General features: G+C 45.4%; 1 protein-coding gene across 4 annotated transcripts in view; it reads left to right on the top strand.

Annotated features, from left to right (window-relative positions):
* gbf1 (golgi brefeldin A resistant guanine nucleotide exchange factor 1) overlaps positions 1 to 13,692 on the top strand; it is a 78,966-nt gene that overhangs the window by 50,749 nt on the left and 14,525 nt on the right. For 2 of the 4 annotated variants that reach the window (XM_069721363.1, XM_069721362.1), the window contains exons 8-25: positions 1,431 to 1,485; positions 2,811 to 2,846; positions 4,014 to 4,161; positions 4,378 to 4,595; positions 4,722 to 4,890; positions 5,182 to 5,393; positions 5,820 to 5,918; positions 6,016 to 6,210; positions 7,297 to 7,489; positions 7,825 to 7,956; positions 8,037 to 8,125; positions 8,344 to 8,546; positions 8,642 to 8,765; positions 9,602 to 9,727; positions 11,583 to 11,665; positions 12,537 to 12,773; positions 12,868 to 12,961; positions 13,562 to 13,692. The exon at positions 13,562 to 13,692 is cut by the window's right edge and continues 46 nt beyond it. In XM_069721363.1, the coding sequence (XP_069577464.1) occupies positions 1,431 to 1,485; positions 2,811 to 2,846; positions 4,014 to 4,161; positions 4,378 to 4,595; positions 4,722 to 4,890; positions 5,182 to 5,393; positions 5,820 to 5,918; positions 6,016 to 6,210; positions 7,297 to 7,489; positions 7,825 to 7,956; positions 8,037 to 8,125; positions 8,344 to 8,546; positions 8,642 to 8,765; positions 9,602 to 9,727; positions 11,583 to 11,665; positions 12,537 to 12,773; positions 12,868 to 12,961; positions 13,562 to 13,692 (2,544 nt within the window). The remainder of the gene's footprint in view (positions 1 to 1,430; positions 1,486 to 2,810; positions 2,847 to 4,013; positions 4,162 to 4,377; positions 4,596 to 4,721; positions 4,891 to 5,181; positions 5,394 to 5,819; positions 5,919 to 6,015; positions 6,211 to 7,296; positions 7,490 to 7,824; positions 7,957 to 8,036; positions 8,126 to 8,343; positions 8,547 to 8,641; positions 8,766 to 9,601; positions 9,728 to 11,582; positions 11,666 to 12,536; positions 12,774 to 12,867; positions 12,962 to 13,561) is intronic. The other 2 variants (XM_069721365.1, XM_069721364.1) reach the window with 1 other exon arrangement.

Here is a 13,692-nt window from a genome sequence, read left to right as displayed (position 1 = left end):
TCTCTCTCTCTCTCTCTCTCTCTCTCTCTCTCTCTCTCTCTCTCTCTCTCTCTCACACACACACACACACACACACACACACACACACACACACACACACACACACACACACACACACACACACACACACACACACACACACACACTTTCTGCATCTCCTTTTGCTGATGTTCAACCCCCCACTTGTCCCCACACCCTGAATAATAGACATTTGAGTGTGTCTGCCCACCCTCCCACCTCCTCCTCCTCCCTCCTCCCCCTCACAGAGTAATGAGCAGCAGCTCTGTTCATCTCTTCAGGAGGAGTCTTAGATTATCATGTTAATCTGTTGGACCCACAGATCATCCAATAATCGTGCTCACAAGACAACACTCTATTAATGTCAAGATGGGGTGTGTGTGTGTGTGTGTGTGTGTGTGTGTGTGTGTGTGTGTGTGTGTGTGTGTGTGTGTGTGTGTGTGTGTGTGTGTGTGTGTGTGTTTGAGCTTTAGAGTCTACAGGTCGGGACACTATGAGACGTTGAGAAAAGAAAAGCCACCTCTGTTGCTCATCAAACACTGAGAAGGTTTATTTGTAGTCAGGTTGACGTTCCCACCATCATATTAACTTGTTCACTGGTTTCAGACTCTACGTTCCTCTGGATCATTAAAAAAAAGGTTCATTTGAATCATTTGGAACCATTTTCATTAAAAAAAAAAAAAAAAGGCTCAAAGATTAACGGATGTTTCAAATAATTGGCGGTTAATTTTCTGTCTTCAATTAATTGATTAATCAACTAATTGTTACAGGATTATTCACCTCAAACTTTAAAAGCTTTTTCACAGATTTTAGATTTTTCATAGAGCAAATAATGAACTGATCAATAGATCAAATAATCAGCAGATGACTCATATTTGCAGCCTTAATTTCCTTGTATGGGCAAAGCTGCATAAACACTGGATAATACATTTGTTTTTCCTGGTGACCCCTCCATGCTCCGCTTTAAACCTCCCAGCTGGACGCTGCTTATCCACATACTGTTTTAATAGGTGGAGGCGTATTCATCATGTGACTAACAGATCCATCTTTGGATAAAGCTAGGTTGCGTCTCTAAAGCAGCTCTTCCTCTACAATATGTAAATTATCATTGTGTAATATTAAAAGCTTTAAAAAAGAACCCACTACTTTGATAGTGGTAGTTTGGATCGCATGTTATGTTATAAACTCTGATGTATAACATGGATTAATTTATGAAATGTCCTGCTGCTCCTTCAACACCCAGAGAGGTCATGTCAGGGCAAACACTGAAACGGACTGATTTTATTCCTCTTTATTGGGAATGTACATCGGGCTGAAAGCGCTTTTCCTCTCAGAGACGAATCCTCTCAACCTTTTCTAATCAACTTCTCCCAAAGACTGTCTGAAATAAATCTTTGTTTTTGTTTTTGCAGAATACCCCAGTTTAAGGAAGAATCCAAGAGTAACGTGGGTGCCAACATGAAGAAGGTAACATGACAAACATGTTTCATGTATGTTTGATCTCTTTTGCTGCTTTTGTGCTTTTTTTTCTCCCATTTTTCCCGTTTTGTCATCGTGCAGGTTTTGGGTTTCTGTCTGTGGCTGTAGAGCAGTTATGATGTCATAGCATCACTGAACACAAAACACAACACTGATGAAACGGTGTGTTCAAGGACTGGTAGTTGTGATGAACCTGAACCTCCCGTCTCACGGTGTCCCTGCTCCTCCCACCTCGGTCCTTCACCTCCAGTTCAGCTGAACCTCGTGGAACTTTTAGCCTTCTGTTGAAGTTGTCCATCTTTGCCTGTCTGCCTGCTTCCTCCAGCATGCAGGACACTCGTATACTGGATCTAATGTGTGCAGAGCAGCGTAGTCAGAGTTCACACGTGACAGCAGCAGGTCAGCCCGGCCTCATGGTGGAGCACCAGGGCGCCGCTTTCCTCACGCTGAAGTCTGCCGTTAACTTTGAAGCAGAGGTGAATCAGTTGTTCTGTAATTCCACCACAACACATTTCAGTTGTGTTAACTCATAACCGCTGGAAAACACAGGAAACCTTTAACGGAAATAGAAGCAAAAAGATGCAGAAACCGAGGCCTCGCTGAGTTGGTGGAACGTTCAGAGGCACGAGGTGAGAAAAGTTCACCAACCAGCAAGTCCTTCATCTTCGATTCTTCTCTTTTGTCAAACCTAAATGTATTTGGTGAAAAGAACTTCTAATGAAGCTTCAATCTCAGGTTTACTTCGCTGGTCCTTATTTTGGAGTGTGGCACCGCGACAGGCCGGACGTCTAACGGCTGTCCTCCATGTCAACGTGTTTCTATGTGCAACCTACTCGGTTTCATCCATCAGCTGATGCCTCCTGAGTCTGTTGTTGATGGGATCACCAGAGGAGACTTAATGAAGGGCCGGCTGGTTGGTGGAGTTAACATCTGCCCTCCTAAACAGCACTTCCTTTAAGCTTTTCACTGGGCCTGTTGCAGCCCTGTCCACCGTGCAGGGAGGAGACGCCATGTTGGAACGCTGTCATGTGGCTGTAAATGCATCATTATGTGAGACCTCGATATGAAGCTGCTGCAGTTCCTTCAGCGTCGTTGTTTTTCCTGCATGAGCCATCTGGCCGTCCACTCGCCCTCCTGCTGAGTTGCTGGTTCCTCCTTCTGTAGTGGGTGGAGCCTGTACCCCCCCCCCCCCGTCCCGTCCTGTCCTGTCATGAACAGCTGTATGTGCTCCAGTGTGCTATGTGTTGGTCCCACTGCTGATCTGATACCCATCACTAATCACGGGCACCTGCCTGCTCCCCTTCTCTTCTGAGGCTTACAATATCTTGTGGAAAAACAAGCGTGTGCAGGTAAGGAAGATGACGTCCAGTATTTAGGTTGGAGCATCTCTTCCCTTAACTCCCCGTCCTCTGAGACCTCACTAACCTCCCGCTTCTTTAGTCTGTAAACGTGGAGAGGAGAAACATGATGTGCTGTATTTAAAGAAAACATGAATAGATGTGTTACTTAAGAACAAAGAAACTGATGTAGGTGCTTTATTTTAAACCACATCGCTCTCTATGACATATCTGTGCTTGTAAATGCTCACATCGCATTTGTATTATTCCTGTCTTAGTTGCTTATTGAATTATTTTGGTTCATGCCTCCTGTACGTGTCATACATCCACACGCTCTCTCACTTGTGGCATATTATTGCATGTTTGAGCAGCTTTTGTGTTTTCAAATAAAACAGATTTAAAGGAGAATAAATGACCGCAGACACCTTTTGAAGGAACAGCAGCCCACATCGTCTCAGTGTGCAACATCTGCATGCATGTACATAACCTGATGTTTGTTTGTTTGCTCCTGCTGGTTAATTCACAGCTAAAGTTGTGGGTTTTTTCGGCTGCGATTAAATAGGACGTTTTCTTCTTTTAATATCTTACCAAAATGAAATTCCTCCCACTTTTTACAGAGAACCAGGGTTTCCCTGGTAACCAAACAGGATTCTTTTTTTTATTATGTTGAAATGTGTCTTTTAGTTATGTTACACAAGATGCTGCCAAAACAGTTTGTTCAATGTGGAGCGTGTTGGACTCTTCTGTATTCAGCTTTAATAAATAAAATAGTCCTTCATTTCAAAGTTTACTTCACATTAAACATTGCTTTGTTTTTAAAGCACAGTCAGCTTCATGGTGAAGCATCTGAACTAGATATATACCATCTGTTTACACCAACATCACCTGAGGATTTTTACACAGTTCCCTCTGGAGACACTGACGGCTTTAAACTACGTTTTACAACATGTGCAGTAGTACTCCAGAATAAAACTGGAACAGCTTACAAAGTAGCTTCAGAGTTGTTGTACGACAGCATTAAGTTTGCAGTCTGTTACAAACGATGTTCACAGCGATGTGAGCTGTGGAGAGAAAGATTAAAAGCGAGATAGAGCGTCCTCTGTGATCGCGGCCTCAGCAGTGATGCAGCGGCGCGGCGAGGAGAGGCCTGAACTCTGACCTCCGCTCTGTTCCCTCCAGCTGAAGATGCGAGCCGGTGGAATGAGCGAGTCGTCCAAATGGAAGAAGCAGAGGCGCTCACCGAGGCCGCCTCGCCACATGGTGCGCAGTCCCTCCGGTCAGATGGACCCCAACCAGCCCAGCACCCTCAGCAACAACAACCTCTCGGGTAAGACCACATGTTCACAATCAGCCATGGACCTTCCTCCGTCTGCACGACTGGAGGCTTCATAACGTTCACAAACCAACCATGACATCATTGATGGTTGATGACATCACTGATGGTTGATGACATCACTGCTGGCTGCTGATTGGATTTATCGTAGTTTTACATTTGACCAACCAGTGGTGTGACTTTAATGACTCGTACATCTGCCTCCTTCAGGTGGTGTCCCGTTCATTGAACAAGGCTCCAGCCTTCCGACCTCAGACAGCGCTGGCTCGTCCATTTCCAGCCCAACCAACACAGACAGTGGCCTGGACACCTGCTCCAAAGCCACTTCCAGGGAAGACCTGTCCGACCTGGAACAGTGCAGCTCATCTGGAACCACCCTGAGCACTGCTGCCGTCCTCCCGGGGCCCGAGTCCGGTCCAGATGGACAGGTGGGGATGTTTCCTCCTCATCTCTTCCACCGCTAACAGTCTTCTCAGTGGATGAATGATCTGTTTGCATGTTATAAACGGTGTATCTACGTTACTATGGAGAGATTGTGTTGTGTGTCCATTCAGTCTGAGGGCAAGCAGGTTGAACCCGCTGCGTCGGCCTCGGTGGAGTCCATCCCCGAGGTTCTGGAGGACAAAGACTCCATCCTCCAGCAGTCAGACAGTCCCTCTGTCCACGACATGGACTACGTCAACCCTCGGGGGGTCCGCTTCACGCAGTCCACACAACGAGACGGTAGGACCTCTGAAGGGGTTCAAACCTCAGATTTCTCTCCAGATGTTTTCTGTCTGACCTCACGTCTTCTTCTTGTGTTGGTTTGTTAGCATGCAGGTTCAAATAAATGATAGTTGTTCTGAAACACAGACTGCAAGGAAACAGCTGCTTCTGATAGTTAATGACTTCAGGAATCGCTCTCCGTGTGACTTTCTTTATAAACTGGGGATGTTTTCAGATTTCAGTATTATCAGTGCTGTCCTCTCTCCTCTCTCCTGTCTCCTCTGTCCTCCTCCGGCCTCCCGTCTGCAGGAGCGTCCCTCATCCCGTACGGCCTGCCGTGTCTCAGGGAGCTCTTCCGCTTCCTGATCTCCCTGACCAACCCCCACGACCGCCACAACACTGACGCCATGATGCACATGGGCCTGCAGCTGCTGACGGCGGCGCTGGAGTCGGCACACATCGCCAACTACCCGTCTCTCCTGGTGCTGGTGAAGGACGAGCTGTGCAGACACCTGTTCCAGGTACGACCTCCTGCTTGTAACTGAGCTGTCTGCTGGTGGGATGTGATGGAATACATTTTATTTTGAAATTCATCAACTCTGCACAATTTGTTTACAATAACACTGAAATTATGTTTTAGCTACGATATCTACTTTAATATGAGCTTTTATACTGATAACATGCTGGAATAATAAACTCCATATTTATATTGATCCATCTATTTGTTTGTTAGTAAATCTATAAACAGAAAAAGGTTGACAGTATATATTTTTTTAATATTCTATCCGTTGATCATTTTGTTTTCAGTCTTTTATTCCAAGTCAAAGTTTGATATAAAATACCTGATGGTGAAACGTTAAACTTGCATCCTGAATGAAAGGAAAGAAGTCATTTGGAGACATGTTGATATTTAAAGATGTCTCGTGATGATGTGTGATCTGTCACAGCTCCTGAGTGTGGAGCGGATGAATCTTTACGCTTCCTCCATACGAGTCTGCTTCCTGCTTTTTGAAAACATGAGAGAACATCTGAAGTTCCAGCTTGAGGTAACTATCAATCAATCTGCATTGATCAGAGCTGTTGCTTATCTGAAGCCTTCATGTGTGATAGTAACAATCATCCACCTGTGTGCTGACCTGGCAGATGTACCTGAAGAAGCTGATGGACTGCATCACCTCGGAGAACATGAAGATGCCCTACGAGATGAAGGAGATGGCTCTGGAGGCTCTGGTCCAGCTGTGGAGGATCCCCAGCTTCGTCACCGAGCTCTTCATCAACTACGACTGCGACTTCTACTGCTCCAACCTGTTCGAAGACCTCACCAAGCTGCTGTCCAAGGTGAGAGCCAATCAGACGGACCGAACACTGGCGAGCTTCAGGAGGACGCCGGTGACTTTTAGTCTGGAAACCATCATCATACCTTTGTTGTACGCAAGACTGAATATAAGAAGCTCACTCTTTCATTTAGCAAATACTTCAGCAATCTTCAGGTTGAAGGTGTTTTTGTTGTTGTTTTTCTGTTGATTCCTATGATCCTGATTAGATTTTGGAGGTCAAAGGTCACGACCACCGTGACCAAACTCCGGCTCATATGTCCATCTCATTCACTCGTCATATTCTCATCAATGCGATATCTCAAGAAAAACTGGAGGGGAGTTCTTCAAATTGGACACAAATCAATCAATCAATCAATTAATCAATGGAACTGTATTTATACAGCCCTTTTAGTACATTTTGGTGCCGTTCAAAGTGCTTTACAGATGATTGACAGGCCAATAATAAAACAGAGAACAAATTAAAAACAAATGAAAAGGAAAATAAGACAATTTAAAAACCACTTTGAGACGCACGCAGGATGAAATGTAGAAGATAGATTAAAAGCTAAAATGATGATTAGAGTGTTAAAATAGAGTTCAATATGAACTAGAAACTAAAACCAGTATGAAAATAAGGACAATGCATGAAAAAGATCAAGGTTTTTAGTATTTAGTATGGTAGGATAAAACATGAGATAGGATCGATAAGAGGAATTAAAAGTTTGTAAAACTAAACGGATGATAAAAAGTATGAAAGTGTGGAGGAAATAAATCAAGAAAAGCAAATAGATGAAAAGAAACATTTAAAAGTAAATATAATATAATTTAAATGTGTCTAAAAGTCATTAAGAGCAAAGCTGAAGAGGCGGGTTTTCAATTTATGTTTAAAAAGTTCAACACTTCCGGCAGCTGTCAGATGGTCACCTGGTTTTTGAACCAAGTTTTTGAGGTCAAAGGTCACCTGACCTCAGGTGCATCCTGTTATAGTGAACGCGATACCTGAGAAACAACTTGATGATGATCAGTTGGACTGAACAATGAGCTGATTAGTATTTATGGATCAAATAAAGTCCAATATGTAAAATAACGCGTCTCCATCTTGTTGTAGAACGCCTTCCCGGTGTCGGGTCAGCTGTACACCACCCACCTGCTGTCACTGGAGGCGCTGCTCACCGTTATTGACAGCACCGAGGCCCACTGCCAGGCCAAGGTGCTCACCAGCACCGCCCAACAGGACCAGAAGGAGGCGCTGCTGGCGGAGGGAGAAGGTTCTGGCAAGAACGGACCCGACTCCACCGCTGGTACGCAACTACACGCACCTACACGCAACTACACGCACCTACACGCAACTACACGCACCTACACGCAACTACACGCACCTACACGCACATACATGCACCTACACGCAACTACACAGACCTACACGCAACTACACATCTACACACAGCCAGCTTTACTTGATGGCCACGGCTCTGTTCGAAAGTTAAATATAGAATGTATTTTTTTTTATAAAACTGATGATCCATCTTGTCGTCATAGTGACCATTAAAATGATTAGAATACTGTGTTATACAGATATTGAACAGCTCAAAGGTCCAGTCAGTGTTTAGGTGTAAAATGTTCCCTGTGTGTTCAGAGCTCATCAGACTGGGCGGTACCAACGGGCTGAGTCCTCCAGCTGAGCCTCCGGTCTGTCCACCAACCAGCGGACATCTGATGGCCGAGAAGATGAAGCTGGGCCGACAGGATCAAGGAGACGCCGACGCTGGTAAAACCTGCATGTAAACACACTTTAATCTGTGGATGGAAACTGAGTTGAAGCTGATATAAACTTCTTTCTTCTCTTAGCTGAGAAACAAACTCCCAAAAAGCCTCAGCGCTTCTCCTCAGGTCTACCGGACTCACAGGAGCTGATGGACATCAGAACTAAGAAGAAGGTAAGTGGAGTTGATTGATCCAGATGTGGTGGAACTGATTGATCCAGATGTGGTGGAGTTGATTGATCCAGATGTGGTGGAACTGATTGATCCAGATGTGGTGGAGTTGATTGATCCAGATGTGGTGGAGTTGATTGATCCAGATGTGGTGGAGCTGATTGATCCAGATGTGGTGAACATCGCTGCTGCCGGTTCTTAGATCTGCTGTGTGTGTGTAGCTGCTCATCACAGGCACAGAGCAGTTCAACCTGAAGCCCAAGAAGGGGATCCAGCTCCTGCAGGAGAAGGGCCTCCTCACCAACCCCATGGACAACAACCAGGTGGCCCAGTGGCTCAGAGAAAACCCCCGACTGGAGAAGAAGATGATCGGCGAGTACATCAGCGACCGGAAGAACATGGAGCTCCTGGACAGCTTTGTGAAGTAGGAACATCATCAAGGTTTATTTTACCATGTGGTCCAGTGGAGGTTTGAGTTCGTGGATCTGAGCTCTGGTCTAATCTGAACCTTTCTTGCAGCACATTTGGCTTCCAGGGTCTTCGTATCGACGAGGCCCTGCGTCTCTACCTGGAGGCCTTCAGACTACCTGGAGAGGCTCCCGTCATCCAGAGACTCCTGGAAACCTTCACAGACAACTGGCATGTAAGGAACATCTCCTCAGCTTCAGGAACATGTCTCCACAGGTCCTCATTCCCATGTAGCTTCATCCAGAGATGAGGTCGGCTGAGCTGAAGGCTCGTTAGAGGAGGAACGGGAATAGAGTCCTGTTGTAGATGAAGTTAGTTCATTAGTTTACTGTGTTTATTATTCCTCTTTAGCTGTACACGAACAGATTCATTTCCTCTGCAGAGAACCAGGCTGTCCTGCTACTTTGCAAATCCACCATTATCCACCACTGCTGGAAGGACCCTGAGACGACTTAAAGTCTCATTTGGTGCATTATATATTCAGTAAAAATTGTTTTGAATTATAGAAATCTGCCAACGTGCAAGTGTATCTGGTTTTTAAAGGAAAAGGAGATGATACTCATAATAATATGATACTACTAATAAAACTATAATTCATGAAACCACTATATCTCCACTATATCTCTAAGACGAAGCTCCACCCTTCGACCTGGTGTTGGTTCGTCTGTCTTAACGGCATCATTTCAGGATGTGAACGTGTTCATGGAAACTTAACTGAAAGTCCTCCGCTAACGTTGTGTGAACACATCTGGATGTTTGTTGTTGAGCTGCTCTGATAAGTTCAAAGTGTTTCCTCCTTTCATCTCAGATGCTTTGTGACACTATTCTCAATCTGTATTAGTCGTGTGACTCGTCTCTGATCAAACAGAAGTATACACAATACAGAAACAGCAGATGATTGACAGGAGGAAGTGCGTCTATGAATGACTTCCCCTCTACAGGTGCGTGTGATGTCAGCAGGGTGTGTGCAGCTGCTGTTGTGTAATGGCGACGGTGTTTGTGTGTTTGCAGAAAGTGAACGGCTCTCCGTTCATGACCAACGATGCTGGCTTCGCCCTGGCCTACGCTGTCATCATGCTGAACACCGACCAGCACAACCACAACGTCCGCAAGCAGAACATCCCCATGACTGTGGAGGTACGTCTGACACACACACACACACACACACACACACACACACACACACACACACACACACACACACACACACACACACACACACACACACACACACACACACACACACACACACACACACACACACACACACACACACACACACACACACACACACACACACACACACACACAGACACACACACACACACACACACACACACACACACACACACACACACACACACACACACACACACACACACACACACACAAATAATCAGCCTGTTGAAAAAAAAAAAAAAGACTTATGGTTTACACTATGAAAGTATTGATATGTTCAGAGACTGCTTACCAAGTTTACATCTTAAGTTATATACTACGTAGAAATAGTTAAACTACGAGTACCTGTAGTTTAAAGAAGAGGCTCGGTTAGAGTCATGTTCACTATTGTGACGTAGTTCTGTTAAGCAGCACCTTTTGTTTCAGTCAAAGCTCCATCAGTATAAAAACCTCAATTAACCTGTAAACTTTGTGTTTATATTTAATATATTAGTTTTCTGCCTGGTTGTGAATCGGGTAGAAAGCTTCTCTGTATCTCTATATCTGTTTATTTCCTCCCACTGGGACGATCCACCGTCTGTCGGTGTGACATTCCTCCGACTCAGCTAACATTTCCACCGGGGCAGCTCGGTGGCTCAGAAAGCCTGCGGCCAGAAGCTGTAGCCAGTGGTGGTCCGTCGGAGAGGTGAACTCATCCTGAACGGGCTGGAGGGGGGTGGGGGGGGGGGGGGCATCTGCCTGTCTCTATTTTTCCTCTCTTTGATTGACAGCGGCTGAAGACTAAACAGAGTCTGTGAGCAGTGTGTCGGGGAGGGGGGGTCTCTGTCAAACAATAGCCACCACTTGCTCTGTCTGTGGGTCGGTCCTTCCTTGAGTGCGGTCTGTCCTCGTCCTCCAGCTGCTGCTGTATGTTTAGATCGTCCCTCTTGTCCCGGAGGTCAGCTGTGATTAGGGTGAAGAGGCCTTTAGAGGTTTCCACACAATAGTTTGGAGAGCGCCAATAAAAGTGGCGCCTCGCACCTCACCCTCTGAGCAGCTTGTAATGTGGAGCATTCGCCGCCGCCCGTCGGCACCGGGCTTATTTCTGAAAACTATGTCCAGCGCTGCCGTGAGTCAGATCCCGTTCTCTAGCAGTGTTTGAGGAAGGTAACGGTGGGGTGTCCAGCATGTGTTCGGATAGTGACCCCCTACATGACCCTGGTGAGACCCGGGAGCTCCCTGGTTCCTCTACTGGTTCCTCTGCTGGTTCCTCTGCTGGTTCTTCTGCTGGTTCCTCTACTGGTTCCTCTGCTGGTTCCTCTGCTGGTTCTTCTGCTGGTTCCTCTGCTGGTTCCTCTGCTGGTTCTTCTGCTGGTTCCTCTGCTGGTTCCACTGCTGGTTCCTCTGCTGGTTCCACTGCTGGTTCCTCTGCTGGTTCCACTGCTGGTTCCACTGCTGGTTCCACTGCTGGTTCCTCTGCCTACCTGCCATGAACACCAACCTCCTCAGCTCCCCATGTATAACGCAGCCTTGAGGCTGTCCGTCATCGCTGGGTGGTCACGTTTATTTACAGGAGCTTCTTGGCTCTAATCCCGCTCATCCTAACGATGCAACCAAACATATTAAGTGACACATAACGAGAGTGTTTCCACCCGAGGCTCTTTTAATTGTTGGTTTGATGCTCGGTTAACAAAGCGCTGGATGCCGGAGGCTCGAGTGTCGCAGCTAAGCTCCTGTTGAGATGCGCTGACTGATGAGTTGATGGTGGAGAGAGGAAGCACTGATGAATGATTATCGCTCTGCTAACCGTCACGTTCGTTGTTTCCTTCAAAAGCAATTCAAGAAAAATCTGAAGGGAGTCAATGGAAACAAGGACTTTGACCAGGACATGTTGGAGGACATCTACAACGCCATCAAGTAAGCTGCCGTCACACAATGCACAACACTCAGAGCAGAGATCTGAAATATAACAAGCTCTCAAGAATACTCATTACTCCACTCAGCAATCTTTGTTCTGCCTGTAAAATGTCAGCATTAGAAAATATTATCAAAAACAATATCTCAAGTCCAAAGTAACCTTTTAGATTGCTTCATTTGTACAGTTAATACTTTAATATCCAAAGAGTATCATTTTTGTAATTTTTTTAAAACAGAAAACAGCAAATGTTCATTTTAGAGAAAGTGGAACTCCTAAATTAAAACAATTATTATTAATGGATTGTTACAATTTGAATCCATGAATCATCTGGTCTCTACTGACAATTAGCAGCATCACATGTCTGCTCAGACTCATCGTTCTTCTCATACCACCCTCCAGGGAATTATTTTAAGTTTCGGGGATCACAGGGATGAACAATTAGATTCAGGAGTCAAAGTTAAACGTCACCGTGACCTCACATTGGTCCCATTAAGAGAGCATTCAGGGAATTTTTTTAGATACAGAAAAAATGTTGTGTTAGACCCAAGGATTCGATTTTCACTGTGAACTCACGTCCGTCCCACTGACGTCAGAGTTCAAGGTCGCTGTGAACTCGGGTTCAGATTGAACAGCAGATGATCAAATGATCAGATGGAGTGAATTTATTTATCCGATTTATGGATAAAATTCCAAACCTTTGTATTTGCGAGGTTAAATGGGGTCGAGGTTCTGATGTCTTGTATTTCCTCCATTTGTACGTGAACTCAGAAGAGAACTTTGGTTCTTTAAATGAAGATTTGAAACTGTAAATGGCGTCTGGTCTGACGTGAGTGAGCCGATGTCCCAGCTGAGATGTTCGTTGCTCCGTAGGAACGAGGAGATCGTGATGCCGGACGAGCAGACGGGTCTGGTGAAGGAGAACTATGTGTGGAGTGTGTTGCTGCACCGCGGCGCCACGCCCGAAGGTGTTTTCCTCCGCCTGCCGCCCGGCAGCTACGACCACGACCTGTTCACCATGACGTGGGGTCCCACCATCGCTGCCCTGTCCTACGTCTTCGACAAGAGCCTCGATGACAACATCATCCAGAAGGCCATCACAGGCTTCAGGTAGCGGACCGCACCTTCAGACCTGAAGTCCTCGGCACCGCAGCACGTCCTGTTTCCTGTTTCTTTATCGTCCTGTTTGTTTGTGTCTCCGTAGGAAATGTGCGATGATTGCAGCTCACTACGGCTTCAGTGATGTTTTCGACAATCTGATCATCTCGCTCTGCAAGTTCACCACTCTGAGCAGCGAGGTAGAAAACAGTCCGCAGCATCCTGTCGCTTCTACCGGGAAATGTTCAAGACACTTCAGGAAACACTGTTCACTGCCCCATCAGTTCAGGACAATTCATTGATTTACTTTTCTTCATGTTTACAATGATCTGATCATGATAATAATATGCTCTATAAGATAAGGTAAAGATATAAAGACGACAGTAGTGGAAAAAATGGAGAAAAAAAACTGTTTAATGCTTTATTTTATTTTGCACTGATGAATTAATCTGAAATTCATAAAGTGTATTTTGTATTTAACAATCAGTGTTTCATGGCTTTTTATTGAAAATGCCGAATTGCTGATGCAACATGTTTTGAGCTGCAGTAGAGAAAAGCTAATGTCCGTAGAGACTCTTTAATGTGGGAGATATTTCTAGACAGGATGGGCTGCAGGTTCTAATAACTCAAATTCAATCCAGCAACCATACAGATTATTTGTCCAAGAATTAATGTAAATAAGTAAAGAACTGATCTGGGTCAACAACATTCATTACTTTAACTTAAACAGCACAAGTTGTGTTGGTGGAGTTGTGTATATTGTGTCACAGTGTGAGTCGGTGTGTCCTGTCCCCCTGCAGTCTGTGGAAAACCTTCCGACGGTGTTTGGCAGCAACGGTAAGGCACAGACGGCGGCCAAGACGGTGTTTGACCTCGCCCATCGCCATGGCAACATCCTGAGGGAGGGCTGGAAGAACATCATGGAGTCCAT

This window comes from Brachyistius frenatus, unplaced genomic scaffold (genome assembly GCF_029030835.1).
Source record: "Brachyistius frenatus isolate BFR_SWC_R1_liver_20210118 unplaced genomic scaffold, ASM2903083v1 Contig_262, whole genome shotgun sequence".
In the NCBI taxonomy this organism is placed as follows: Eukaryota; Metazoa; Chordata; class Actinopteri; family Embiotocidae; genus Brachyistius; species Brachyistius frenatus.
This window is presented reverse-complemented; position numbering and strand designations above follow the sequence as displayed.